The sequence below is a fragment of the Podarcis bocagei genome (assembly GCF_964188305.1).
Source record: "Podarcis bocagei genome assembly, chromosome: 7".
Taxonomy (NCBI): domain Eukaryota; kingdom Metazoa; phylum Chordata; class Lepidosauria; order Squamata; family Lacertidae; genus Podarcis; species Podarcis bocagei.
In genome coordinates this window covers 68,266,353-68,291,328 of record NC_138132.1, presented here as the reverse complement: position 1 = coordinate 68,291,328, position 24,976 = coordinate 68,266,353, and the positions used below count along the sequence as shown (strand labels likewise).

Sequence of the window (24,976 nt, the reverse complement as noted above, 5' to 3'; positions counted from 1 at the left end):
GATATCATTTCCGATTCAGCTGCAGATTCTTTCTCATTCAGGTCCTCAATACATTCAGCAGAGCTGTTTATTCCAGAAGTCAAGGTCATGAGTTGTTTATTCATAGCCAGACTCTGCTCTTGTAAGATTCCCACCAAATAAAACGTTCTTTCAATTTCCACTAGTAACTTTCCATCCACAGCCATTGTAATGTCACAGAATTCCCCCTAGAGGGAATCTGGTTACTTAGTAATCTTTCTCCAACAAACCTCTGACTTATTATTGTTACTTTGTTTCCAACGATTTTAGTTCAATTGTAACTCATTTTAATCCAAAGGGATCTTAGATAACAATTTTTCAGCTTTAAACTGTCCGTTTCACAGCTTTGACAGCTGTCAAACTCCGTATTCCTCTTCCACAAGCTCAGACACAGGATGCTCCTGGGCCCGGGAGGGGGGGTTGCATACAACAACAACAAAAAAAACTTTTAAAATTCCACTCTTCCACTCCAGCTCAAAATTTCATTTTGCCAAATCTTGGAAGTTAATGTCTTTTTTAACTCACCCCACAAAGGGTAGGCTCTCCAGCTTAGTTCTTCTATTGTTGCTTTAGATCGTCTGCAAAGGGGGGGGGGTGCGGACTTCCCTTTAACACACACCCCGGTCGTACCGAATTCACAGGTAGCTATTTTAAAGTCCCAATTCCACTTTACTCACGGGTTGTTTCTTTTCCAGCCGAATTCAGGGAAAAAAGTCAGCGCTCTTCAGCCATGGCACGCGGCTTTGCTCCACTGGAGTAGCGGTCTACTCCCAGCACCGCGCCGCTCTCCGTACCCTTTCCGAAGCCTTTAAAAAGGCTCTTCGTGGGTCAGAGGGGGCGTTTAAGGTGCCCACCGAGTCACCAGGTCCGCAGGCATCCGCGCCTGCGGTTTTTGAGGGTCCCCGCGATGCCGTCGCGGCAAGACCCGTCTCCAGCGGAGCCGATTCCCTCCGGAGCTCGGAGGGAATCCGCCATTAGCTGTTCGCGCTAACCCGGAAGTCCCCAGATTTCAGCCTTCTCACTGTTAATAACTGTAAAGTCTGTTCAACCAAACAACTATTATTATCATCACCATTATTTTACAACCAAAAGTGGACACTGATGTACCATACACAATATCAAAATAATCAACAAAGGAGCAATACACAGCTTAACAATATATTTTGCTTTGTTACAGGATGGCATAAGATAGGTACCAGAATTGGCCAAATTGGGAATCACTCTGACAAGTAACACTGAAGAGGGAACCTTATCTAAGGAAAAACCGAGAACAAAAGAGATTGCCAAATTCCCCCCCCCCCGTATGAACTCATACTACTTGGAGACATGGGTTTCTATCTAACTGCTAAACAGTGGTACATCGGGTTAAGAACTTAATTCGTTCTGGAGGTCTGTTCTTAACCTGAAACTGTTCTTAACCTGAGGTACCACTTTAGCTAATAGGGCCTCCCACTGCCACCGCGCCGCCACTGCGGGATTTCTGTTCTCATCCTAAAGCAAAGTTCTTAACCCGAGGTACTATTTCTGGGTTACGGAGTCTGTAATCTGAAGCGTCTGTAACCTGAAGTGACTGTAACCTGAGGTACCACTGTACTTAGAGTAGACCTGTTAAATTTATGGAACTGAGTTAGTCATGTCCATTAACTTCAGAGGTCTACCCTGAGTAGAACTAGCATTGCCAGCAACCCATGGTGTTCTGAAGGACCCCTTTGTATGAATAATGAAACCTCACCAAGTTCCCATTCTGCCCTGCCCCTTTGTACCTCTGTGTGATGAATTAATTTTTCTGAGATGGCTATTAATAAAAACCTTTTTGATACCAGGTGTCTGTGATAAGTTTACTTGCAGCCTTCTAGTCCTATGTGATTACCAGCCTGAGGGCCACCAGCAAAATAATTACTACTTGGGGTAGATGTTTCAGTCTTTTTTTAAAAAGACTACGTGAAATGCCAGCAAGGCTAAACTTTTCATCTGCAGCAACACTTACATACCAGGTCCGTTCCAGAGAGAAGGGCTGTGTATGCAATATACCTTGAAAGCACATTTGAAGCACACAGCCTCCCCAAGAATTCTGGGCACTGTTGTTTGTTAAAGGTTTCTGGGAATTGTAACTCTGTGAGGGGTAAACTACAGTGCCCAGAATTCTTTGAGGCAAAGAATGTGCTCTGAATGTGCTTTGAAGGTACAGGGTGTACTGAGCCTGCAAAGCTTGTGCATACATTGTGAAATAATAATAATAATAATAATAATAATAATAATAATAATAATAATAATAATAATAATAATTAATAATAATAATAATAATAATAATAATAATAATAATAATAATAATAATAATAATTTATACCCCACCCTCCCCAGCCAGAGCCGGGCTCAGGGCAGCTAACAACAGTAAAAGTACAGTAAAAACATAATGGGGGGGGGGAAACCCAATTTAAAATACAGGTTAAAATGCAGCCTCATCAAAACCATAAGGGGAGGGAAACATAAGGGTCAGACTGAGACCAAACCAAAGGCCAGGCAGAACAGCTCTGTCTTGCAGGCCCTGTGGAAAGATGTCAAGTCCCTCAGGACCCTAGTCTCTTGTGACAGAGCGCTCCACCAAGTCGGGGCCAGTACTGAAAAGCCCTGGCCCTAGTTGCGACCAATCTAACGACCTTGCGACCTGGGACCTCCAAAATGTTGTCATTTGTGGACCTTAAGGTCCTCCGTGGGGCCTACCAGGAGAGGCAGTCCCATAGGTATGTGGGTCCTAGGCCGCAAAAGAAATCCCATTCTCAGGCTGCGTGCTTTGAATCTCAACCAGATGAAGAAAACCTCTGAAAGTGCCTTCCCCAGATCTTCCCACCCCACCCTAACACAAAATCCCTGGATCTGGTGCTGTTCATTGACCTGTTTGTCCTCTTCTCTATGTAAGCTAAGCACTCCCATCTGTAGCACTCTAGAACATTTTACACTTGAGTCCTTTTAAAAAGTGGATCACACAAGCAAGTGCTGCTGTCTGGGTAGGTCTTGGGGGGGGGAGCAGTCCATTACCACCCCCTACCCCCACTGCAATGCAACAGGGCTAGCTTTTCACATTTTGAAGCAAGGCTGAAATCCTGCACACATTTAAATGGGGGCCAAGTCCCCTTTTACTCAGCAGAACTTACTTCTATGTAGATGTGCCAAAGATCATTCCCATCTAACAGTGCAAGCCTAGCCACATCTACTCAGAGGTTAGTCCTATTGAATTCAATGGGGCTTTTACCAACGATTGAAGAATGGAGGATGAAGTTAATGGACTATGCAGAATTAGATAAACTAACAGGAAGGATTCAAAACCGGCGAGACCAGAAATTCACGGAAGACTGGAGTAAATTTACGGACTATTTGAAAAGTAATTGTGAAGAACAGACGACGTTTGTAGGGTTGCAAGAAGTTTTGTGAGGAGTATTATTAGAAGTATTGTAAAAATGGACAAGGGGGAGGATTTGTTAAGAGATGTAAAGGCAATATAAAGTTAAGAAATGCATAAGAAGTGGTTAAAACGGTGGATCATCAGAGGTGCTGATGGAAGTCTAAAAAGATTGTATAAGTGATACGTTTTGTGGTACATTTTATAATTTATATGTTAAAATTAATAAAAAATATTATATAAAAAAAGAATTCAAAGGGGCTTACTCTCAAGTAGGATTGCGGCCAAAGTGAGCTGTAGAGCATTGGACTGGGATGTGAGACCCATGTTCAAATCTGCACACAGCCTCCAAAGTGTCTGGCGACCCCTGTTTCTCACCCTGACCCACTTCACAGGGTTGTTGTGAGAATAAAATGGGGAGGGGGAGAACCATGTATGCCACACCATATGAAGGACCTCATAAATCCAGAATTCAGCTGCACCACTCAGAGACCTTTCTAGCTCAGCATCCTGTTCTTGCAGTGACCTGATAAATAGGAAACTCACAAACAGGATGTGAGTGCAACACCAACTTAACCCACCTGTGACTTCCAGCAACCAATACTCAGAGGCATATTGCCTCCAACAGTAGCAGGGGTGACAACTTGAATAAAATATGGAGGTGGGGGCAGGTAAGCCCTGCCCCACATAATTAATGGCATGACACAGTGCACACACTCCATTTGAATGGCAATGTTCATCAACTTTGGGGGCCCCGGACCCCTCAAGTATTTTATTGGGGTGGGGGGCTGAAGGGACATTGGTCCCTAGGAGTTGGCTCCTATGAACAGTGGAAGGGGAATGTAGGGTCTGTGGCTATTCTCTGTAAAGTTACCTAACCCCCTTTTAAATCCACCCAAGCTGTTGATTATCACTGCAGTTTGTAGCAAATTGCACAGCTTAACTCTGTGAGATCCTGAATTTTCCAGTGTTCAGCTCCATTGGTTCTCCCTCCCCCCAAGTTCTCGTAATAGGAGATGTGGAGAAGTAAACCCCCCCCCCAACGCACACACAATTCTCTGGAAAGTCTACTGGAATCACTTCCACTTGTTCCTTGCAACTGCTGAGTAACGCAGACGATCCTAGAGCAAACTGGGGGGGAAATGATCCCAATAATACCAAATAATAACGAATCGCTAATAATCAGGATGCAAGTGCTATTGTCGTAGGATAGATGGTCACCGCTCTGGAAACCCTGTTCAGGCGTGCAATCCTGGTCCAGGGTGCTCTCCTGCGTGCTGACACCCCGAAAATACCCTCTGCCAGATGGCAAACTGCTCCAGCCCGGCAGGGCAGCTGCAGTTCTCGCGTTTGTGGCAGGTCTGCCTTGCCTCCACCCAGCTGGGATGGAGAGAGAGACCGGTCCAAGGCTTGGGCTGCCGCGGAGCTGGTGCTCCTTATGCCCTTTCCAGGATGCTGAGCGCCTATTGAATCCCACAGGTTGCTGAGCATCCCTCCTTCCCCTCCCTCCCCGATTCCTTATCTCATGTCTCCTCTCTCTCTGTGGCTTTCTCTCACACACTGTCTCTCACACACAGAGCACAGAAGCGGGAAAAGGTTTCCTGCCGGCTTGCCATCGCCTAGACCGGTCCAGCCCGTTCTGGACCACTGAGCCCAGCAAGCGGAGCGAGCGAGCGCTCAGGAACCTGCAAAGTTGATCCGGCATCTCTCCCCGCGACACCTCCCCGTTTCCCGGCTCATTTCTCCTTCCAGACAAGGTAGGAAAGACGGGGAAGCAAAGCAGCGACTTTCTCTTCTTGATCTCTCCTTTTTTCTTTTTCTTTTTGGAGGGCGGGGGGGGGGGCGAGGGGTGTTACAGATTGGCCTCTGCTGCGGTGCCAGGGTCTGCGTTCCTTCTGCGTGCCTGTCTGTTGACTGCACTTTTCTTCCCATAGCGCCGTATTCCATGTCTAGTTAGTTGTGTATGTGTAGCTGGGCACTTCACCTTCCCTGTCTGAACATTTCTACAGGCTCTAGTAGCTCCTACTTAGAGGGAGGGGGAGAGAGAGAGAGAGAGAGAGAGAGAGAGAGAGAGAGAGGAGAGAGAGAGATTCTGCTTTCCAAAGCATCATTTTCCACCAGTCTCTTAAGGGATGTTGTTGGCAAAGGGGAGGCAGAGTTGGGTGGAATTGGGTGGCAAAAGGCTGGGGCAGCACAGAACCCCCTTTGCTGGCTGAAAAGGGTGTGTGTGTGTGTGTGTGAGAGAGAGAGAGAGAGAGAGAGAGAGACAGCACCAGAGCCCCAGTTTCAAAACAACAACAACAACCCTTCCAAGGTGCCATTGAAGGTGCTGGATCCATTCAACCTCTACATTCAGACTTGTTTTGATGTTCGGTGTCTCTCTGGAGGATATAGGAATAAAGAGTTGCATGAGAAAATCACAGGCTCCCTCAAGCTGCCTGAATATCATCTCTGGATCAGACCTCTTCAACACGATCCATATAGCCTGCAGAGGCTTTCATCTCTTTCATTAATTACCCTCTCTGTGGCTGCTAAGCTGCTAGATCATTTGAAACATCGTGAACTGTAATCCTCCCCTCTCTCCTCCCTCCCCTCTTTTCTTCTTCCCCACTATTGCTTCTGCCCTCTGTTCCCCTCTTGTTACATGCAGATTGTAAGCTGTGCAGGGCAGGGACCTGGTCTTATGTAGCTCTGGAAAGTTCCATGCACTTTGGCTGCACTGTATCAGCACATTGTTATTTGTTAAAATAATCTTAAACCATGGGTGAGCAATGATTTTTGCAGTGCTTTCAAAATGGTTTCATCTATCGCAGTGGAGGGCTAGGGCTGAGAGTCAAGTGCTTTGCCCACCCCCAAAGTCTTCCCCCCACAAGCGCATGATGTTTTGGACCAGTTAGTAGTGAGAGAAGAGCGTTTTGGGCACATGTTTTGAAGCATAGCTTTAGTCTGTCGAATCACCTTTGCATTTCACCCAGGGGGCCTCAGGCACTGCATGATAAATACTGGTAGGTTCTGCAGCTAATTGCCACTTGATTCAGATTAAGTCTCACTCTCAAGCAGGATTGGCTTCATTTCTCCCCCATTTTTCCCCCCTTCATTTTTTGAACTCGCAAGGTTACTATTAGACGCCGTTGGAGCTACTGCATCTACCCACCCATACCATTATTGTGGAGAAATCAACACCATGACAGCTTAAATACATGATCGCAACTCTAGTGTGTGATACTCAGACTTGGTACAGTCCCTCCTGGGCTAGCAGAGGGTGTGAAATCTCAAGATTTGAATGTGCCATTGCTAAACCTTGGAGCTCTGTTTCACTCCCTGCACTTTTGAGAATTCCCCAGGGGTATTCAGTAGAAATCTCGTGTCCTCACATCTTCCAAAGGACCTTGGAATATACTATTTCACCACTTCCAAAAACTTGAGGAAATTAACTGGAAATATTATATTCTTACAACAAGTAAACTTAACATTCTTCTGGTGTGGTTGACTAATCACTCTAACAGCCTTGTGTAATCTGAGGTAGGTCAGTATAGTTATCCCCGTACTGCAGATGGGAAGACTGAGGCCAAGCGAATAGGCAGTTACCTAAGGGTACTTCTTGAGTTTGTGGCAGAGGAAAGATCTGAACTGAGGACATCCTGGTTCACAGCTGAGTTTTGTACAGAGAGATCCTGTAGTCTTCATACTGGCCAGCTGCATATTCCTGCATTGCAGGGTGCTATATGATGGGGGCACAGAGGCCTTCTGCTCTGTTTAGACTCGAGTCTCCCATGGTGATGATTTGATGGTTGCAGTGGGGAGTATTGGGTCTTCTCTTCCCTGCCTAATTAGGTTTTCTCTCTTCCCCCTACCCCATAAGTGCGCCATTGTACAGACTAGGAGATGGACGGTACAAAGACCGCATTCAAACCACAAATTTAAAGCATTCTACCACATTAAGCAGTCATGGCTTCCCCTCAAAAAGCTGGGAAGTGCAGTTTGCTGAGGGAGCTGAGAGTTGTTTGGAGACCCCTATTCCCCCTCCCAGTGCTACAATTCCCCGAGTTCTCTGTGAAGAGGGATTGATTGTTAAACCGCTCTGAAAACTGTAGCTGTATGAGGAGAATAGGGGTCTCTGTGCACCCATAACAAACCAGAGATCCCAGAATTCCTTGGGGGAAGAAGCCATGACTGTCAAAAGTGGTACTATAGTGCTTTAAATATATGGCATGAATATGGCCAAAATCCAGAAGAAACCAACGTTATTTTCAGTCCGTGATTCTGAAGCAAAGTCCCTTCTAACAGCATTAAATCCACTAGACATATATATATATATATATATACCGGTATATATATACTGGGCACCAACTTCATTGGTATCCTAGACTTGCCCAGCAATAAGGCTGAGAAGGTAAAAGTGATGCCGCCACAAAAATTGGAGCAGCTATGACAGCCACGCCCCCAACATGAAAAGAAACACCAATGATTCCCACCAATCACAGGCTGATGAGGCAGCCACATCTGTGTGCCAGCCCGTCCACTCACTAAAGTAGGGAGACACTAGGGGTGGACAAATATATCAGTTTTGGCTTTCGCTTTGTCAGTTTCGGTTTTCCAATCTCAGAATAACTTAATGTTTCTGCAGCAATTTGCGATCTTTAAAAACACACAAAATCATGAAAATTTACCACAATTTTCGTGCAAATTTGCTTGTTTTTGCAAGCTATTTGCCTAATGAAATGCTTCTTTGTGTGATGAACATTTCCCACGGGGTGTGCATATTTGTACACACTGGTTGGTTGGGAAACTGCACCCCCAAAACCAGAGGCATGCAAATTTTGAAGGATCATTTTATGTTGGTTTTGATACTGCAGGTAAGAGGAGGACTGGATTTGGTCAGTGGGCAAGATTCTTATTTCAGCACACACACACACACACACACACACACACACACACGTCACAGAGTGAGTCAGCAGTAATTCACACTGTGCATAGCTGGAGTTAACCCTTTACAGTATTAGCGAAAACATAACCTTCACAGATTTGGCTGAGTGTCAGGCCTAATGAGCACAGCAGCTCATCCCGGGTAGGTCCTTCCCCATGAATCAGTTGCCAAGACTGAAAATCCCCACCTGCTCACAGCCATCTAAATCCCATCCTCTACAGGGCTTTTTCCAAGCAATTGGAGACTGCACTGTGTGCAGCTTTCTGCTGCTCCACCCGTTTCAGTCCTCTTCTGTTTCTGGGAAAAAGTGGGAGGGGGAGCTTGTCGCAGCAGAAGGGGAAAACTCCCATGACTCTTCACCAGCCTGATTCCTCTCTGCCTCTGGCCCTCCCTCCTCTGTTGCTTCAGCCTCAGCTTCTGATTCTGGACTTCTCTCTGTCACAGACTCTCCCAGCTCACTAAGTCCTGTTACCTCTTCAGCTTCCAACACCTCCTCTTCCTAGTTTTCTCCCTCTGACTACTCATCGTTGTCCCGCCACCATTCCTTGGGCTCTAAGCTTTCTTCCCTTGGTGGTTCCTCAGCTGGTTCCTCCCACTATTCCTCTGCATCCAACCAATCTAGGACATCCAGCTTGAGCCGAGGCCACCCACTTGTCACAATGTCACATTCACCCAATGCTATACCAGCGGCACTGGCTCCTGGTGGAGTACAGGCTCAGGTTCAAGGTGCTGGTCTTAACCTTTAAAGCCCTATACGGCCTAGGACCCCTGTTCCTACGGGACTGCCTCTCCTGGTATGTCCCACGGAGGACCTTACGGTCTTCAAATAAAAACATCTTGGAGATCCCGGGTCACAGGGAGGTTAGGCTGGCCTCAACCAGAGCCAGGACTTTTTCAGCCATGGCCCCGATCTGGTGGAACGGTCTGTCACAAGAGACTAGGGCCTTGCGGGACTTGACATCTTTCCGCAGGGCCTGCAAGACAGAGCTGTTCCACCAGGCCTTTGGCCAAGGCACAGTCTGACCCACTCCTTTGGTAATCCTCACAGAACTCTAGCCCAATGGTTGCCATTAATTTGATTTTGAATAGATTTTTGAATGTATTTCAATTAATTGATTTTATGTAGACTGTGTTACTTTTATTGTTGTTAGCCACTCTGAGTCCGGCTTCGGCTGGGGACGGCGGGATATAAATAAAATGTTATCATCATCATCAGGTGGTCCATTTGGGTGACAAATTAAAAGAAAAAAAGTTGTTCCCAAGCTGCCTTTATTGAACAGCTTCTGGGATCAAGTGGGCTTCAGAATGAAAAACTCAGCCAGTCATCTAGGCAGGGCTCCTCCGCACTTAACAGTTGCACAATGAGCAACAATGAGCAGGGAAGGAGGTGCCATGTGCAGCATGGGCCCATCTCTATGCCAGGAATGGCTTCACCTGTTGTATAGCTGTCCGTCATGGGGCTAACTGGAGCTTGGTTGGAACCAGTAGGTTTGGAACTCCATGAAGGGTTAGCTGCTGATCTCATGGTGAGGCTCCACAAAAGTGGACACCTGAAGCATCCTGTGAACTGTACCTGTTGGAGAGCTGTATGGAGTTGATGATGGCCTTTGCCTAGCAGTCCATTGCTAAATATTCCACAAATGAAACAATATTAATAATACAATCTATAATAATCTTAGAAAGCGAACGGAAAAGAAGAGAACTAAACATCCATTCTTACAACAGAGCAGTTTAGAGCATGGATTTAAAACACAGTTTTGAAGTGTGGGTGAATAAAAAGTTTTTCACCTGACACAGAGGAGAGCCTCTCTGGGAATGCTCTTAAGAGCCACGGTGCCACTGCCAAATAGGGGTGGGAATCTGGAAGTGCAGGAGCTCATCATGAGACACCCCCTGCCCAGAGCCACACAACCAAGGAGCAGTCAAAAAGAAGTTTAAAACTAACTTCTCTCATGCAACGTCTCACTCGCTTTTTCTGTAAACGTCCCAAATGCAGCAACCTTTTCTCACATTTTGGTTGCCCTTTTCTGAACCTTTTCCAACTCTGCAATATCCTTTTTGTGGTGAGTCAGTTACAACTACAGTGGTACCTCGGGTTAAGTACTTAATTCGTTCTGGAGGTCCGTTCTTAACCTGAAACTGTTCTTAACCTGAAGCACCACTTTAGCTAATGGGGCCTCCCGCTGCTGCGGCACCACTGGAGCACAGTTTCTGTTCTCATCCTGAAGCAAAGTTCTTAACCCGAGGTACTATTTCTTGGTTAGTGGAGCCTGTAGCCTGAAGCGTATGTAACCTGAAGCGTATGTAACCCGAGGTACCACTGTACACATAATATTCCAAATGTGGTTGCACCATAGATTTGTATAATAACCGTTCTGATATCTGTAGCTTTGTTTTCAATTTATTTCCCATTGCTCCCTAGCATGGAAGTTGCCTTTTTCACAGCTGCTGCACACCGCGTCAACACCTTCATCGAGCTATCTAATATGACCCCAAGGTCTACTAGGACCCTTGGTCCGTTACTGCCAATTCAGACCTCTTAGGCATATGTGTGAAATGAAGATTATTTTGCCTTAACATGCAGCGGCAGAGCAAGCTGATCAGGCACCTGGGGTGGCAAGCGTGCCCTGTGCCCAGGGGCCGAGCCAGCTGCCCACGGGGCCGGGCCAGCCAGGACCTGCCTCCTCCTACTCAGCTGCCTTACAGCTGAGGGGGAGGCGGTGGGTGGACTGTCTGGGGCAGCATGGAGCTGCCAGGAGAGATGCATGGCTCGGGTGGGCTACAGGCCCCGTGGTGAGTGCTGCCCAGCATTTTGTCACCCCCATCAGTGGTGACACCCGAGGCAGCCCGTCCCTACCACATCCCCCTTCCTCCGCCACTGTTAACATGCATGCCTTTACACTTCTTCACGTCGAATTCCACTTGCCATTTTACTGCCCCTTCACTCAATTTGGAGAGGTCCTTTTTGAATATCTTCATGATCTCTTTTTTTGCTTTGACGACCCTGTACAATTTAGTGCCATCGGCAAACTCAGCCAGCTCACTGCTCACTCCTAACTTTAGATTGTCCATAAACAAGTTAGAAAGCACAGGTCTATTCTCTGAGCAGAACCCAAAGGCAGTCAAATCTCCTCGGCCTATGGCAGCCCCAGTCTGAGGAGGCCTCTCCCTGCTCCCTTGAGATTCTAGGTTCTGTCACACCTACGCTCCACTGAATCAATTTCCATTAAGACTCTGTTCTTCACATGCAATTATTAGCTGTCACATCAAGACTCCATTGTGTGTGAAACTATATTTAAATGGTGCCTTCACTCCTGGAAAATTGCAGCCCCCTCTTTTTTTTATTCACGAAACAGGTTGAGTGTTTTCCTGCTCAACTCACCCCGTGAAATGGATCCTCGGGATCCTGATCCCCAAGAATCTTTCCTTCATTTTGTGCTCTGACACAGGGCGCATGGACGCACGGTTAACCTATGGAACTCATTCTCACAGGAGGCAGGGATGGCCACCAACTTAGATGGCTTTAAAAGAGGATCAGACACATTCATGGAACAGGAGGCTATTGAGGCTTCTAGCCACGATAGCTATTCTCTGCCTCCATGGTTTGAGGCAGCGATGCTTTTGAATCCCAGTTGCCAGAAACCACAGGAGGGGAGAGTGTTCGTGTGATCAGGTCCTGTTTGTGGACTTCCTATGAGGAATCTGTTTGGCTATTGTGAGAAAAGCATGCTGGGTGGGATGGGCCACTGGCCTGATCCAGCAGGCTCGGTTTATGCTCTTATGAGGCTGGCAAGGAAACTAGAGGCGACACGTTGCTTAGACTGTTAACCCAGCTCTGAAGGAGGGATTTGATCAGGTCTGCTGCCTCTCTATCAGGTTGCAAGCCCAGCTGACCTCCTCAGGACTCCGACACCATTAATTGTTGGGGAGAAGAGAAAGCTTTTTCACATGTGGTGGGCATGGGAAAAAATGAGAAAATTTTGGAATATGATTTACAACAAATTGAAAAAAACTGTTCAAATATACCTCCCCCCCCAAAAAAAACACCGGAAGCCTTTTTGCTGGGGTTGATAGGAGATGAAATAAGAAAAGCAGATCAGAGACTATTTATGTATGCTATGACTGCTGCCAGAATCTTAGTAGCCCAAAAATGGAAGACTCGGGAAATACCAACACTAGTGGAGTGGCAGACAAAAATGGTTGAATATGTAGAATTAGCAAAACTGACCCACAGGATCCGTAACCAAGAGGAAACAAAGTTCAAAAATGAATGGAGTAAATTTATTGAGTATATAGGTAATAACTGTAGAAGTTTAAAGACTGTAGTAGGATTAAAATAAATTTTGTGATGTGTATAGGATGCTATTAAGAATCTGCGAAAAAAGAGAAAATTCAATATGAAAGCCTGTTGAAGGGAGGGAGGGAAGTCCGTGCGCGACGGAGTGTTTAGAAAATAAGTAGACATATGACTGTTGAATTTTAGAGTATTTATTTTGTTTGTTTATGTTAAAGAAAACTCAATAAAGAGCATGGGGGGGGGGAATGTTGGGTAGAAGAGGAGATTTCAGCAGGTGCAGTGTGCCACACACTTATTGAAGGTGCACAAACCCTCTCCTCTTTAGCATGTAGCTACAACCTTCAGGATTAGCTGAGAGCACACAGGCTGATACTGCAGCCTATGAGACCATCTTACCTTATGGCCTGGCTGGTTGATTGTGCAAGAAGTAAGGAGCTGAAGGCTGCTGGTCACTGCAGGTCCCAGTTCAAGACACACAAACATGCACACACCCTTCAGCAGCTGACATGACGTGTGGAATACTAATGCTGCTAAGCCTTTCATGGATTGGAGGCGTAGATGAACACAAAAATACGACTCCAGTTTGCTGCCTTCTCCACTCCCCACTCCCTACATATGATTTTGCTTTGACTTGCATTTAGCAAAAATGACTGGGAGCCAGCCGAAGAAATTGCTGGCAAACAGCTCGCCTGTCGGTTCAGGGATCTGCATTGTCCAATAATCTGGCAGCCCTCAAAGATTTGCTCGGGCCATGCTCACACGCAACTCAAAAAGCAATTAATGGCCTGTCCCTTTACAATTATTCAGTTCTTTATTGAGTGCATCAGATTCTAGCAGTAAGACTTCCAATTTTGATGTGTTGCATCAATATACATGTGATATTACTGCATCTGGGAATGAGTCTTGTTTCCCTTGTCCTGTTCCTGTACGATCCCTCTGATTTACTCTGCCTGGGGTGCCTCACACACATACACACTATCTCACCCATGAATTCTGGTTTAATTTGAAGAACATTGAACAGATGCCCATTTCTCCAACAGCTGATCCATGGTTCTGTGACCCGCTTGCTCTTCTGCGCAGAGCAATGCAAATCCATCACTTTTCATGTCTGAATGGCAAGAATGGAGCCCCTTTCCAGCCCGAGGGCTGCATTGCCCCATGGGAAAGCTTCTGGGAACTGCATGACAGGCCTTGATGGATCCAGAGGCAAAAGTGTGTGGGGCCATGGATTCAGTAAGCAATTGTTCAGCCACACGACTCAGAGGTTCCTATACACACCCTAATCCACATACATCTCTCCACTCCCTATCCAGGCAAGATAGAGGCATCCCAAGGACCCATTCCAATAGGCCAATGCCCTTGAGAAAGGGGTGGAGCTGGGCAAGTGGGAGGCTTGCCCTAGGAAGGGGTGTGGCCTGAGGAGGAGTCTTTTTTGAGGGCCAGACTTGTAGGGCTGCATTTGGCTCCTGGGCCAGAGGCTCCTCCCTCCCCATAGCATATTTCCCACTGGTCACATCAGTGTAACAGAATGCTGAAATACAGGAGTCCCCATCTGCATTGGCATCCCACCGGCTTTGGAAGACACAACTGTTTACACAGGCTTTCCCTTGATCTCTCCACCTGCCTTAAACACTGTGCTGTTTGACTGGGATTGCTTTGCTGTGTACCGTAACAATGGATGTTTATCTTTTAATGTTTAAATAACCAGATTTTATATGCAGTCAGATGGGTGGCATGCAAATAATAAAATTATTACGATTATTATGCTGTAATTTGCTACAAAGGCATGCAAGTGGATTAACATTCCCCAAGCATCACCTCTTTCCTCCCATCATATCAACACAACACCAGTGCGCCACCATAAACGCACTTGGAGAGGAACACTAAATCCCTGGTTTATGTTCCTGCAAGAAAAGGACAGTCCTGACATAAATCACCCCTCCTTCATCTTCCTCACCTTCCTTCCAAAGAGGAGGTCGTCAGATTGTTAAGAGCAGATAGAGGACCCCTTAGCGCATCAGTCAAGAGAGGCAACCTGCAGCTTTCTTCTGTTACAGCCTTACAGTCTCCACACATTTTCTCTTTCATTTATCTGTTTGGATTCTAAAGCCAACCTGCCCCCAAGAGTTCAAGGCAGATAACATGAACACAGAAAGCTGCCTCATACCAGATCAGATTATTTGCTCACCTAGTCCGGAGGATAGTCTGACTGGCTCTGAGTCACTTTGGTCTCAGGCATAAAGATACGTTTCCCATTATCTGTAGTTATTTACTTACTTACTTAACCTTCCAATGGTTTGACTTCACCCCCAGAGAGGTACACCTCCATCATCTCCCGATGCAGAAAGATGCCAACCAACCAACTTATTTAACTACGTACCGTTTTGTTTTGCTTTTTTAAAAATCTCTGAGCAGTTTACATAAAATGGCATAATATGTTCATAAAAACAGCAGTAGAAAACAGATGCTAAACATAATAAAATGATCAAAACACACAAAAAATCAACAAGTTTTAAGAAAATAAATGAGCATCCTGAAATTATGTGTCAGGCGTAGGTGCTGTCACACTGAAAGAATGATTTCACACATAAGAAAAATCTGAACATAAGATGAACCTGCTGAATCAGGCCAATGGCCCATCTAGTCTAGCATCCTGTTCTCACAGTGTAGGCTTGCCATAGTCCGAAGAGCAAAAAAGAGGACACTCGCTTGCCTGCTCACCTCCTCCATCCCTCCCCTCTATTACTATTGCTGTCTTTGGCCTCCTGCTCATGAGACGCTACGTCTCCAGACGATGGGAAGCTGAGCAGCTCCCAGGCCAGGCCTGGTGGCCTCAGGAAACAACACAGCACCTGATGTGCCCCCCAGAAAGCTGAGCAGGGCCTGGTGGCTGCCGGAGACATCAAGAAACCTAGAGCAGGCCGTGACAGGCTGCACACTTCTCCGGAGATGGCTGCAGCAGAGGTGGCACCAGCACGGGCTGCAGACCTCACTCCAGATCCCGCTGTGGTGCTTCCACTTCCAGGGCACAGTGCCCTCCCGAGCATGCATGTGCTCCATTGGAAATGAATGAATCAATCAAAACAAACCCCGAAAACCTGAACATTTCATTTAAAGTGTAAAAATCCAGCCGGATGGGCACGCTGGCCCTTCAAAAGAAGACATGTCCAGGAAAACCATATGGCAACCCTATCACAGTGGCCAGCTATGGGAAACCCAACTGTGGAGGAAGAGCATAGCCGTCATGGTTAGTAGCTCTTGTGTGCTGGTCCCAAGGGTTAACCGTGCAGTGAGGTCTGAGTCCAGTCCGAGGTCAAGGGCGCGGTTTGGAGGCAGTCCGTCAAAGCTGTAGCTGGGTCCAAGGCAGGGATTCGGGTGAGGTCAGGAACTCTGGCAGAAGAGCAGGACAAGGTGCAGGCAGGAACAGGCTACCAACAATATTGCTCCCGCAACCTGGGACTGGGGCTGGGTGGCTTTTATCTGCCCCGAGGCATAGGCCGGCCCCGGTCCACAGCTGACTCGCTTCTCCTGGCCTGGAGGTGAGCACTCCTCCTGCGGGAACTTAGTTCCCTCCGCCTCTCTGCCCTGAGCCTTTGCAGCTCAGGAGAGGCTGGAGGGTTACCGGACCCAGAGGCAACCTCCTCTTCCCCTGACAGGGCTGAGAGTGGAGCACCTGCAGGCAATGGGTCCTCCATCACCTCAGGAGCCAGAGCAGACTCAGCTGGTGCCTGCACCTGAGGATCCAGCACAGGTGAGGACCCTTCAGGCTCAAGCCCGAGCCCCGGCTCAGTTGGTTCTGGAGGCGGGGACTCCTGTGCAGGCTGGGATTCCTCAGGTTCAGCCTCTGAGTCGGAATCCCAGGCCATCACATCTCGATACCCTTCACTATCATTCCCAGGTATTGGGAGTGGGGGGTGATGCCCTGGTGGCTATCGCCTATTGATATCTTAACTATTAAAAAAACAAACATGGAAGGTGAGTGACTTATGAAGATCTCCTGGTAAGTTCGGAAAGAGGATGGAAAATTAGACCATACGAAGAGTTAAAAAGCAAATTAACAGGCTGGTTGCAGTATCATCAAATTAACGCCTTATGGAAGGAAGATAAAAAGATTGGAATGAATGAGAAAAAATCTAAGTTCCAGGTAAAGATAACAGAAAGCAAAACAAAACTGCTATCTAAAATCTATAATCAGCTATTAGATTGGGACACCAAGGACGAAGAGGTCAAGGAGGTTATGGTAAAATGGGCAATAGACATTGGATATAATTTGGATTTTGACAAATGGTCGAGGTTTTGGACTAAAGGAATGAAATTTACAGCCTGCACTACCCTTAGAGAAAATATGGAAAAGATGATGTACCGTTGGTACATCACCCCTGTGAAATTGCAAAAAATGTATAAGACTGGTGATAAAAGGTGTTGGAAGTGTAAATCCAAAGAAGGTAGTTTCTACCACATGTGGTGGAAATGTGAAGAAGTTAAAAAAAATTGGGAATCCATATACAACGAACTGAAAAAAATGCTTAAATACATACACTTTCGTTAAAAAGCCCGAAGCCTTCCTTCTGGGAATAATCGGAGATGAGATTAAGAAAGAAGATCATATAATGTTTCTTTTTTTTTTTTAATGATATTTATTAAGAATTTTAAAGTTACAGAAAAACCAAAAAAGAAAAAGAAAAACTAGAAAAAAGGAAAAAAAGAACAAACCACAATCAAACAATACAACAACACAATCAAAAGACAAAAATAAGCCACAAACATTTAAAAACAAATCCAATATTCTCCGATCCTTAACTGTCATTACCTTCTTTCCTTGACCTCCTCAGTCCTCCCTTTTTTTGTATCCTAGTTATTAATTGTCACAGCAAATCCATTCCATTTTTCATAATATTCTGTCATTACATTACCTTAATCTATTTTAACCTTATCTTACTATAGAAGACTCTAAAACTTAAAACTTAAATCTTATTTCATAACCCTAACATATTCTTACATAATTCTTTTAACATTTTTGCTAAAGCCAAATAGTTTCATTCCAGAGAGCCAGTGTGGTGTAGTGGTTAAGAGCGGTAGTCACGTAATCTGGGAAACCGGGTTCGTGTCTCCGCTCCTCCACATGCAGCTGCTGGGTGACCTTGGGCCAGTCACACTTCTGTGAAGTCTCTCAGCCCCACTCACCTCACAGAGTGTTTGTTGTGGGGGAGGAAGGGAAAGGAGAATGTTAGCCGCTTTGAGACTCCTGAAGGGGAGTGAAAGGCGGGATATCAAATCCAAACTCTTCTTCTTCTTCTTCTTCCAGCATTTTTCTAACATTCATCAATTTTATAAAGCAGTCCTAATAAAAAATAATTTTTTCTTCTTCCAATCTTCATCCAGCGTCTCTTCCTCCTGGTCCCGGGTTTTGTCAGTCCTTTCTATCCCATCAATCAAGCGCATTAACCTGGTAATCTTATGTCCGAGGCCCTTAAGTCTCTTCCATGTCCCTTCTGCAGCTCTTCTTCATATTTATACCTGTACTTTACTTTGTCTCCTGCTCCTTTCACTCGTAGGAACTCCAACTTAACAGTGTTTTTGACCCTTCTCGACAAATCAGTCCCTTTTCCATATTCCACACAAAACCCCATATGGTATTTAAGAACATGTTTCAAAGTCCCTCCAGAATTAAGAGCCCCCACAACCCCAAACATCTCACGGCCCATTGCCAGACTTGAAAAGTCCAAACATCCCTGCATAGGGGGGTCTATACAACCCCCCATTTCCAAACCAAACCAAACTTTATCCTTCCAAATCTGGCTTTCTCCAAGTTCATTTGTCAAATCCAAAAACTCATGTTCCTGCTGGGCCACAACTCCCTCCATCTCTGGTGCCCAAGGTTCAGCAACATCCTCTTCCCTCATCTGGTCTGTCAGAGCACACTCCTGATTTGATTCCTGGGTAGGCTCTATATAATTTCCCACTACCTGTCCAAAGTTTCTGATCGCAGCAGTCATCAAGTCCGTCTTCTCATGTATCTGTTCCAATAGGGCACTTGTTTTGCAAAGAGCACACACCAGAGCCTCTGAATACATTGTTATGCAAGGTCAGAAGCCTATTCCCACGATCGTAATCTTGTTGCAGCTGCAGAGCTCCCCAATTCAAATTTAATAACAGTTTCACAGGCTCCCTCTAGGGGAAGAACTTCTATTTGTTCTTTCTTTTAAAGGCGGATCTAGCAACAAAGTTTCCTTTTTCAGATATTTTGTCAATATTTGTTCCATTAGAATGCGAAAGTGAACAATGGAATCACTATGTTTCTCTTCTTTTAACTATCTGTCAAAGACGTTTGTCTCTGGTCAATGAGCTTCCAGTGAACGTCAGTCCTGACACCTGGCTCCCAGGATCAAGACGGTGGAAAATTACTTTACTTTACACTCGCTTCTGCAGGTTTAAACAGTCCGAAAAAAATCCCCCCTCTTCTCCTGCTTCTGAAGGGGGTTCAACAATTTTAAATGATGAAAATTAATCCTTCACAAGTGATTTTCTGAACTCTAGCTTGCCATGTCTTTGCTTTAATCTATCTACAAGAAACAGAAGGCTGACTTCCTGTTTAGACCTTCCCGTTTCAGTGCCAAATTAATATAAATTTCTTAGTCCAATTTTCCTTCTAATCGCCGGTCATTATTTGAAGTCCAATTGTCCAAAATTAAAGTACTCACGGGTGATTGTTTTAAAAGCCAAATTGTCCCAGGAAAAAGGCAGCGCTCTCCGGCAACGGCTGTGCGGCTTCGCTCCACGGAAGAAGCAGTTGACTCTCAGCACCGCGCCACTTTCCCCTCTTCGCTCTGGAGCCCAGAAGTGGGTTCCTTTACGGGTTGGGGGGGCGCTAAAGGTGCCCGCCGAGTCCCATGGTCACAGGCTTCATCCGCCTGTGATTTTTGAAAGGATCCCCGCTTCGCCGTAGCGGGAAAGACCCGATTTCCACGGAGCTGGTCCCTCCGGATCAGAGGGAGTCCGCCATTACCGATGGCGCCATCCCAGAAGTCAAAGATCATATAATGTTTCAATACGCAACTGTAGCTGCCAGGATTCTGTTAGCACAAAATTGGAAAACCCCAAATATCCCGACCGTTAAAGATTGGCAAATTAAATTATTTGAATATATGGATTTGGCAAAAATGACGCAGAATATTAGACAGCAAAAAGGTACAAAGTTTATTGATGATTGGACCAAATTCATAACATACATGGAAACAAACTCTAAAGACATAAAAATCACAGTAGGTTTAATATAATCCTTGCGATGTGTAGACGATGTAAAATGAAAAACTGCAGAATGGATTTAATAGTTACATAACCCAAATCCGAGATGGAGGGAAGTCAACCGTTATTTGTTGTTAATTAATGTTTGTCTTCTGGCTTGTTTATGTTTTTGTGTTGGTTGATGTTTTCTTTTTTCTTTGGTGTGTGTTGTTTATTTGTCTTTTTCTTTTTTTGGTTGTTTGGTTATAGAAAATGAATAAAAAGAAAAATGAGGGAGTGGGGGGTGATGGTTGCCATTAAAAAATGGTGATGATATTCAGAGCACATTCTGCAATGTGGGCTTGCTAGGGGAACTTGGCAATGTGGGTTTAGCTAGGGGAACTTGGGGACAATGGAAATCTTAGGCCTTCCCTCCAAAGAATGCCCAGAGGAAATTTCAGTTCATCTCAAGGAGAGAACTAGAACGTTGGCGGCCAATGATGGGACAGTGGAAGTTGATCCATCGGAGTGAACAGGGCACTGCCCCACCAACTTCAGCCAGTTTCCACTTGCTTTCTTTTTCTTTTACTTACAACCAGCCCAAGGCATGGCCCTGGCTGTCTCCTTCCTCCTCCTTAGTCTGAACTTAGTGCCCCTGTACAACTCAGCAAGGAGGAGGAGAATCGGCCCAAAGTAGGCTTTGCTAGCTCTTCCTGCCATTGACTCTGGCGCCATCTAGTGTTGGCCTCCTTGCCTTCCACCCTTCTGGCCCCAGTGCCCACCAACCACCACTAGACTAGTGTTTGTGGATGGCTGACGAACGCCAGCACACTTTGAGCCTTACTACACTTCAGAGCTGTGCAACTTGAACCACGGAATTCCAGGGTGCCTCAACCAATCCACAAGCCAGTAGCTGCAGCTGAAGTCTGTTCTCATTCTACTCTGGCCTCCTGCAGATTTGCAAAGACCCACAGACACATTTCCTCAGCTTGCAATGCCTGGTACCGTGCCTATGTGATTGGCTGAGCTCTGGCTGTCGTTTCCCTTAGCAACCTTCTTCCCCAGCTGTGCTTCCATCCACACCATTCCAGCTGTTTTGACTCGCCAGCATCTACAGAAGCCCCCTCCCCTGCTTAGTTTGCAGCAGTGCATGATTTTTACACAGATCTTTGCTGACGCACAATAGATTCTTGGATAGTCTCTTGGCAAGCTGCAAGTTGGGAGAGAAGGTCTAGCCACCTTCTGGGAAGACCTCAGGAGAAGCCAGTTCAACCATGACTATGGGGACTGAGCTCTGTCTCTTCCCTTCCCTTCCTTGCCCAGCCTAATAATAATAGTCATTAAGCAGGAATCTGTTTGCACAAAGCACTGTCCCTCGGGTGAATTTTTGGATTATTTATTTAGTTGCTTCCATTTATGAATCTCTTCCCATAAAATATCTTGAGGCGATTTCACAGTGAAAGCACCTTTGTCAACAACAAGAACTAGTCCATATGTGACATATGTGAAAACCATGGGATATATTCAAGCATTAGCTCAAAGTGAAGCTGAAATTTTGAAATCAACCAGCACATTATAGATTTAAGCATTTCTTTGAGAACCCTCTATACCAGCCTTTCTCAACCTGTGGGTCCCCAGATGTTGTTGAACTACAACTCCCATCACCCCTAGCTAGCAAGGCCAGAGCTCAGGGATGATGGGAGTTGTAGTCCAACAACATCTGGGGACCCACAGGTTGAGAACTGCTGCTCTATACTTTTCAAGCATAGGGATGCATTGCAATGATCAACACAGATCTCCATGTGTTGCCCTTTCAGCTCAATCTACTGCTTTCTGTGCACATACATGGGGAAATGATTTTGAGTGCTCCAATATCTCCTTCTGAAGTGACTTAAGTCGTGTTTTCCCTTGAAGTACCATTGTGTGCAACAGAACTTGCACACCACTCTCTGGTTAGCAGTTTCCATTTCAGCAACGTAATGTAGGCTGATTTAAGCTGCTACTCATGTAATTAAGGCCTTGATTCGCAGCAAACCTGCTTTGTGCAAACTCTCTTGAAATGAATAGGAAGCTATCGAAGGGAGCTGTTAGTCCTGCTAACAAGGGTTTGTACCACTCAAGAATGCAGGATGGGTGCATTCTCTTTTGTGCCCTGAGTTTACTTTTCGTGAAAAGTTTGCATGTCAGAGATAAAAGTTAGAATTCTAAATGAAGCTAAATTTCCAGGGCTGGGGAGTTTTGATCAAGGGAACCATGCAAAGTTGATTACGCCTCTGCCAAATCCCGAAGTAGCTCAATCCCAGAATGAGCGTATTATATGAATTTTCTTACCAGTAATTATTTTTTTAAACCAGCAACAGGCATAGTTAACGGTAGCGCTTAATTAAAACTACCATCTTTTCCTCTCTAGTACACTTCTGTGCCTCTGGGGCATAATTCTTTCACAATCAGCAGGAAACAAAATTAAAACCATGGGCTCAATGTAGAACTTTATATAGCGCTTTATTCCCCATAGCCTAGCCCCATGGGCAAAGATCCTAAACATGTTTGCTCAAAAGTAATTAAGTCTCATTCGGCTCAGTGTGGCTTACTGCTCCCTGGAAAGCGCATTTAGGACTGAAACTGTCAATCAGGAAAGGTATTTCTATTTGATGTGTGTTAACGTAGTCTTGCCTCTCTGGGCTACTGGCCCTTTACTTAGTTGTTTCCTAATTTCAGACATTACTTGGTAAAGTTCACACCATTTGATGTGTTTAATGAGTGGTTTTCTGATCTAAATCAAGAAAGGCTGAATGTCTGTGTGACTGAGCTGCTCAGTTAATCTTTTTATCAAATCTGTGGCATTTTATGGATTGTAATTTTTTTTTGCTGATAGCATCCTGGTGGATCATATTTTAATGAATTATGGAATTGACTGGGGTGATATCTTTTTATTGTCATTTGCTTAAAGGTGTCAATGGAAGCAACCTGCAATTTGAAATGCCAGACAGGCTGATCCTACATCCTCCAAGTGCCCCTATTTTCCAGGAACAGCCCCAGATTTACAGAAGTCATTGCAGTTTCTGATTTGATCCTGGAATGTCTCGTTTTTTCTTAGGAGTCGCTCCTATTTTCATTGGAGAAATGTTGGAGGGTATGGTAGGACATCCTTATTTTCACTGAAGAAATGTCAGAGGGTATGGAGTTAGGTGACCTTTGAGACAAGGCGATAAGTAACTAGACAACCTTTAGAAGACATCTGAAGGCAGCCCCGTATAGTTTTATTATGTTTTTAGAAATGTTGGAAGCTGCCTAGAGTGACTGGGGCAACCCAGTCAAATGGACGGGGTAAAAAATTATTACTACTACTACTACTACTACTACTACTACTACTACTACTACTACTATTTTAGGGTGTCCTTATTTTCTTTCTTTTTCTTTTTTATTTTTTTTATTTTCAATGCAAAATTACAACAAAATTACAAACATTGAATCCAAAATGAAACAGTACAAACAAGAAAAAAACCCAAGAGAAAAAAGAACACAAAAACAAAACAAAAACACACATCTACAAACAAAACCACATCATCATTCTAATCTAATCATTACATACATATACACATATTGACTTCCTTCCTTTGTTCTAAGACCTTGAAATTTTTACTCTAAGTTGTTCTGACTAATGTAGAATACCTCTATCTTTACACTTTTTACACCATTTTTCTCTTTCTTTAACCCTGCAAAGCTTCATTCATTACATACAAATATGCTTACTCCAGAACAATGTTCTTTCATATACTCTTTAGCACATCCCCATTCTTTTAATAATTTTTGGTCCGATTGTCCCCTTATTAATGCTGTGAGTCTTGCCAGATTTATATATTCACAAAATTTAATTTGCCATTCTTTCATTGATGGAATTTTTCTCCCTTTCCAATTTTTTGCTATGAGCATCCCGGCAGCTGTTGTCGCATAGAGGCATACTTTCCTTTGATTGTCAGGAATATCATTTGTGATTATACCTAAAAGGAATGCCTCTGGTTTTCTTTACTAAAAGATAGTAAATAGGTGTCCCTATTTTCATTGGAGGGTCTGAAACCACCAATCAGGAAACACATCCAAAATGAAGGTTTCAAGATGCTGGACTAGATGGTCCATTGGCCTGGCCTAACACCTGTCATGAAGGAGCGATTCTGTAAGCAAGTATCTCTGGGTGGCGTCCCTCAGGCAGGTGTTAACAATTAGTCCCCCAAGCGGGAGCAGGTGATGGGGCTGCCAGCATTCCTCAGCCCCTATAAATCTTTGAGTTAAGTTGCCAAGAAAAAAAAAGCTAACAATCTGACTGTTACTGTGGTTTCCCACCCTGCTCCAGTCTGGAGAGACGATTAACACCATGCCGGGGCTCATCAACCGGATGACCAACTCTGCTCTCCCTCTCGCGGCCTCTGAGGTGACCTCTTGTGTCAGCGGCTATGCTTTTGGGATGACGGCCTCTCTCACCTACAGCAACTCGGAGACCCACCCCTTTGAAGGTAAGAGACAGAGGGAATGTGCAACTATGTCCGTACTCGAGACTTATTCATCTGTCTCAGGTGATATGTGTCCACATGGGAGAGGCTTCCTAAAGGGTCTAATGAGGCAAGCCTCTCTGAGGAGACCCCCAGCAAGGCGTCCTGCAGTTTGCCACCTGCCCCATCCCTGTTAGCATACCCGGTGTTAGTGGTGATGTCAGGAACCCAGCTGATCCAGACCCTGGAATCTCACGTGGCTAAATCAGCTAAGATGCTGACCCAGCAAGCAACATGCCCCCTTGGCCCCTGTACCTAGGACTGGGGTTGACGCAACTTCAGTGCAGCAAGCAGAATGTTTCTTTGCGCTGGGCAACCAAACAGGAACTCCTTCAGCTGGGCTGGGTATGATCTGTCTGGTACTGGCGCCTCCACAACCTAAGTGACAGAGGGGGTGACAGCAACAGCCGTAGGCCAGGTTAGGTGTCGGGTGCTTCCTGGGATACTGAACCAGGGGTGGGTTCTAGTTATGCAGGTGGCAGATCCAGCGCTGAAGGTGAGACTGGTGCGGGAGCTGGTGGGAAAGGGACCACAGAGTTTCCCTAGGGTCATCTTCCAACTCCTCC

At 45.4% G+C, this 24,976-nt stretch overlaps 1 protein-coding gene across 6 annotated transcripts in view; it reads left to right on the top strand.

The window, feature by feature from the left end:
• The first annotated feature begins 4,520 nt into the window (after nucleotides 1-4,520).
• VWA5B1 (von Willebrand factor A domain containing 5B1) overlaps nucleotides 4,521-24,976 on the top strand; it is a 69,947-nt gene continuing 49,491 nt past the window's right edge. For 4 of the 6 annotated variants that reach the window (XM_081201402.1, XM_081201400.1, XM_081201399.1 and 1 more), the window contains exons 1-2: nucleotides 4,945-5,172; nucleotides 24,215-24,374. In XM_081201402.1, coding sequence (XP_081057528.1) covers nucleotides 24,236-24,374 — 139 coding nt within the window. In that variant the 5' untranslated portion in view covers nucleotides 4,945-5,172; nucleotides 24,215-24,235. Of the gene's footprint in view, nucleotides 4,895-4,944; nucleotides 5,173-24,214; nucleotides 24,375-24,976 lie in introns of those variants that run through there. The other 2 variants (XM_081201397.1, XM_081201398.1) reach the window with 2 other exon arrangements.